The following is a 5,262-nucleotide window of genomic DNA, read 5'->3' on the forward strand; positions in this document are numbered from 1 at the left end:
AGAACTCTCTACATCTCTTATGATTTCTTTATTTGTAAGTAGATGATCAACTCTTCACAAGTTCTTCTATTTATTAGACAAAAATGTAGCTTCTCTAAGAATGGTTTAATGGAGGTTAATAAATTTCCTCAATTCTAGTCATTGTAGGAAAACATCAGGTTTTCGTGGAATATTACCGAAGGTCTTTAGGCCGTCGATAATGACTTGGTGAATTAACGTATCGAAGGATATATAATTGTCAATAAGATACTCGAGTAATAAATCACAAAACTTGGGTTTTCCTCGTCCAACTTTCATTTTTCTAGCCATCGAACCCTCATTCCCCCAAATCGGTTGCTTCGAACCTTCTTGGCAAGGTTTCATTCACAGACGTCGTCTCCCTCCTTCGCACAGGCATTCACAGACCCCGTCTTTGGTGGCGCTTCGTTTTGTGGTTGCAGGGGCTGACCATCGTCACTTCATTCGCACATGGGCACTTCGTTGGAGGGTTTGTTCGAGACCAAGGGTTTGTTATAGGCTATTAACAGAGTGTCCATCTCCTTCCCTCACGCGCCGACACAGAGCCACTGACTCGTAGAGGATCCTTCGCAGAGTTGGTAAGTGTCTCATTCTGCCACTTCGCAAATGGGCGCTGTCGTGATGCCTTGTTTGTACGTTGCATTTTGGAGGCCATTGTAGTGGTGTGTCGAAGGTCGAGTGAAGTGCACTCTAGGGCAAAGGTGTGGACACTGTTCCCTTGTTCCCCTACCGTGATCTTAGGAGGTTGTCTTCGTCTAGGGAGGTTATAGCGTGGAGGTAAGCTCTTTGTTTCTAAACGAAATGAGCATTGGTGTAGAATTATGCTAAATGTGGAATAAAAATGTGGTTGCATTAGTAAAAGAATGAGATTGTATTATTGGAGTGCTTTAAGTTCATCTTAGGGAATTACATTGCTTGTATAATTCGTGTGTAATATCTGTATGTAATATCCGTGTGTAATATCCGTATGTAATATCCGTATATAATATTCATATGTAACATTCGTATGTAATTATATACAAATTTATTTGTGTGTAAAGTTATCTACGACCACATTACATACGAATTTTTGTATGTATGTAATTCGTATGTAACTCATCATTACATACGGATTTTTGAGCTTATATACGGATTTTGACCATATGTAACAGCGATTTTTCTTGTAGTATCTGAAAATTACATTCTTAACGGTTGCTTGTGTCTTCTTGATCATCTCAATTGCTTCATCTTCTAGCTCCATGTTAGGTTGATATGTCGGATCAAGTTCTTTAACCATCTCATCAAGTTGTAGCTCCTGATCTGGCTCAATCTGAAGTCTTTCCCGTGAGTTGTTTACCATAAGAGAGGACTTTGATCATTTCTTACCTTAAGTGTTGGTTTCTCCATTTTCTTTGTCTTGGATTATTTGATCTTCAAAGAAGACTACATCTCTGCTTTGAACAATCTTTTTATTTGCAAGATCCCATAATCTGAAAGTCAAATTGTACTTTCACCATTCGAGTGATTGCAATCCTAAAATTCTAGTATTCATTATTCAGATTTAACATTGATTTTTAAGTTTTCTTTTGTACTATTTGAGTTTTTATTGTTTTGATTAGCATTTTTTATCACCAATCTTTCATGCGTTTTAAGATCTCAATTTCCAGTTCTATGCATTTTTCTGATTTTATCAAACATAACTTCCAGTTTTGCAGTGAAGTCTTGTTTAAATGCGTCAATCTTTGCCTATTATCTAGAGTTGGTTTCTGGATTCAGAACTAAAATCTAAGAGTACACAGTGACCATTTTAATCCAATAATTCTGATTGAATAGTTGATGACAAAGATTTGGAACCCATTTGATCAAGATTTGAATTCTTGATTTTACATCAAAACCTATTTTTTTGTAGATTTTTATTCTAGCACAAAAGTTTACTTTTTGTTGTATTTTGTTGTTTATTATAACCTTTACATTGACTTTTATGTTTATGTTATAGTTTTCCTTTATCAGTTTTTACGTTTTCCATATTCGTACATCCTATATCAAATTCATTTCATGATGTTTGGTTGATAGATTCATATTCTCCCTCTTTTTCTTGAATTGGTTCTAATTTCAGGATCATAGCAGAGGAGTGCAATGTCACCACTTGATTTGATGGTTTTCAATAAACTAATTGGCTCCAAAAATCTGAAACTATAGACCTAGATTCATGTTTCTAGTTTTGCCTTAAACCCATTTTCACCATCTCACAACTCATATGATGATTTTCAGTTTTAATGCTTGTTCTTACTAATTTTTGTTGTTTCAGATATATTTTCATGACCCAATCCTTAGATTTTAGTTTAGAACTCAATTTCTACATTTCTCAAAAGTTAGGTAATGTAGTTATTTTTCCCGTCTAATTGGGAGATTAAAAAAGAAGTGATTTTTGTGATCAGTTTTTGACATCGGGTGAGACAACCATTATATAGAAAGAAAAAAAAAACTACAAAACTTTTCTTTTAAAGGTTTTTTGTTACATTTCTCATATACTCGTAATAGTAACTCTCTCATAGGTAACACTTTCAATAATATTTTTCTCTAATCTCACGCATATATAATATATAACGGAGATGTTAAGTAACTTATATTTTGTTGAGATTGAAAAGTTTCTCATGCCGAATTTATAGTTATACCTTCTTTTGTTGATTTAGGCGCCCGTCATTTTCTAATAGTATGTGCATGAAATTGACTCTTCAAAATCAACGTATTTATATGGCCTTTCAAAGCGTTACTCAGACAAAATATTTCAACGGATTTCTCCACTAGAATTTTGGATCTGAACATTGAAACCCTTGTTTATTTTATCTTTGGTATGGCTTCTGAAACCAAGTTATGGTTAGTGGCTGTTTTCCTTTTGAGCGCAATGACCATGCAACAACATTGCGTTATTGCTGGTAATCCCCAAGTACCTGGTTTGTTCATATTTGGAGACTCTCTGTCAGATTGTGGAAACAACAACAATCTAAAGACTGATGCTAAAGCTAATTATCCTCCTTATGGTATTGATTTCCCAAACGGCCCCACTGGAAGGTTTACCAACGGCCGTACTGCTGTTGACGTACTCAGTAATAATTCAATTCTCCACATATATATTCTTCTTTCCCAAAAATTATTATGTACTTTTGTTTCATCTTCTCACTAAATATTCAAAACCTTCTCTTAAAATATTATTGGTCACAGATACGGATACTCCTTGCCAATCTTATATATTTGTTCCAAGAAACCTATGGTTGTAATTGACGTGGTCTTTCAACTTGCATTTGTGTTATTTGTTTCTGTTTCAAAAACCTATGGTTATAACTGATGTTTTTGTTTGTATTTCTGGTGTTTCTTGTACCTGTTATTATATTTCTTGGTTGATTAAAAAGAGAAAAACACAGACATACTTTGTCTGAAACTGGAGATGTCATCTTACACTTTGTCGTATTGGGTTGAAAGGAATGCATTGAATAGGTTAATGTGATATGTTTTGGTGTTATATGTTCATTTTCGTTTTTGTTGGATCTAAAATTTTGTAACTGCAGCTGAGATTTTGGGATTCGACGGATATATTCCCCCCTTTGCAAATACGTCTGTTTCAGACATAATGAAAGGCGTGAATTACGCATCAGCTGCATCAGGGATTCTCAACGAGACAGGCACGCATTGGGTATAGTTGACACTCTTTTACTTTCTCTAATTATATGTTGCATCATCTTTACCTTCACTTTGATTTACTTTCTCCAGTTCTCTAATCAAACCAGTTTCTGACATCAGTGGAAACTGCCACATATGATTTTCTTACACTTAAGTTTTGCTCGTCTTCAAAGAGTGAAAACCTACTTTTGGTGAATTTGGTATTGCAGGGTGAGCATTTTTCGTTGAAAATGCAGGTGGAAAACCACAAAGCCATAGTTTCCAAGATCACCATGAAACTGAGGAATTCTGACAAAGCGAAAGAACACCTAAACAAGTGCTTATATTATGTTAGTATAGGCAGCAATGATTACATAAACAACTACTTCCTGCCAGAGCATTACAATTCAAGTCAAACTTTTTCAACTGACCAGTTTGCCAAGGCCCTTGTCAAAGAATATTCAAGGAATTTAATGGTATAAATATTTACCTAAAATTTTACAAATCTAGCTCCATAACAATATATATAAGATTTATAATATGATGTTATCTACTTCTGCTGTTTGTTTCTATGTGTAGGAGTTGCGTTCACTTGGAGCAAGGAAGTTTGCTTTGATTGGATTACTCCCCATAGGATGCATTCCAGGAGAAATTTCTGCACGTGGAAAACCTGGATCACTATGTGTAAAAGAGGAAAATGATGCAGTAGTCACTTTCAATGACGAGCTTAAATCATTAGTTGATCTTTTCAATAAAGAATTCCCTGATTCTAAATTTATTTTTATTGACACTGTTAAAGCGATATTAACTGGAACGACTAAAAACGTCCAAGGTAACAATCTTTTGTTCTTATACCCAAAGCTATAGTAATACCAAAGGAGTCTATTGATATATTTGATAAAGCACCTGACAACATATTCATACATACACGGATTTTGTATAATTTACTTAAAACTATGACTGACCCAAATGCATGTATGCAATTTCTACAATATTATAATATGTTAATGAATGGTTAAAAAATGAAATGTTTAGAGATATATTAACTTTGGTTGGTGGCAGCAGATGTTAAGGCAGGGCTTGTTGATGTTGTTTCATGCTGCAAAGTTGGGTCGAATGGGCTGTGTATCCCAAATGAGAAGCCATGCAAGAACAGAAATGTAAGGCCATTTTTTGATTCATATCATCCAAGTGATTTCGCCAACGAAGCCAATACAGCAATTGCTTATAACGATGTAAGTACCAAAGCTGCCTACCCAATGGATATCAGCCACCTTGTCAAGTTATAAAGAAAAAGTTTGATTTTTAATTCTGTCATTAGTATACACACTGCCATATTTATGTCATCTTCATTTCTCTGTAATTTCATTTATAATGAAGTTACAACTTGGTCACCACCCTTGTACACCAAGGACTTAATTAGTATAATGCATGGCATTTTTATTTTTCTTTATCACATGTGTTTTGTTATTTTTATTTTATTTTGTGTAATACTTTTTCTGTCATTTTCGATGTACTTGTTAATTTAAAATTGTAGAAAACAGGATATAATTTTTTAATTACACATTAGATATTATAAAATTTATTATAGTTACAACTTTTTTTATT

The 5,262-nt window shown here is 34.1% G+C and overlaps 1 protein-coding gene across 1 annotated transcript; it reads left to right on the forward strand.

Annotated features, from left to right (window-relative positions):
• The first annotated feature begins 2,851 nt into the window (after positions 1-2,851).
• LOC148205595 (GDSL esterase/lipase At1g29670-like) lies at positions 2,852-4,943 on the forward strand. The gene is made up of 5 exons (XM_088111440.1): positions 2,852-3,104; positions 3,564-3,688; positions 3,885-4,130; positions 4,234-4,486; positions 4,720-4,943. The coding sequence occupies exons 1-5, from the start codon at positions 2,852-2,854 to the stop codon at positions 4,941-4,943; spliced, it is 1,101 nt and encodes a 366-aa protein (XP_087967566.1).
• The last annotated feature ends 319 nt before the right edge of the window (positions 4,944-5,262 follow it).

Source organism: Vigna umbellata, chromosome 1 (genome assembly GCF_029865625.1).
Source record: "Vigna umbellata cultivar VRB3 chromosome 1, Vumbellata_1.0, whole genome shotgun sequence".
NCBI lineage: Eukaryota > Viridiplantae > Streptophyta > Magnoliopsida > Fabales > Fabaceae > Vigna > Vigna umbellata.

Bases quoted from the DNA above. Each gene is read 5' to 3' on its own strand.
- LOC148205595 (XM_088111440.1), top strand. From the start codon at position 2,852: ATGGCTTCTGAAACCAAGTTATGGTTAGTGGCTGTTTTCCTTTTGAGC. The intron at 3,105-3,563 runs GTAATAATTCAA...TTGTAACTGCAG, and splicing joins TACTGCTGTTGACGTACTCA to CTGAGATTTTGGGATTCGAC. The intron at 4,131-4,233 runs GTATAAATATTT...TTCTATGTGTAG, and splicing joins AATATTCAAGGAATTTAATG to GAGTTGCGTTCACTTGGAGC.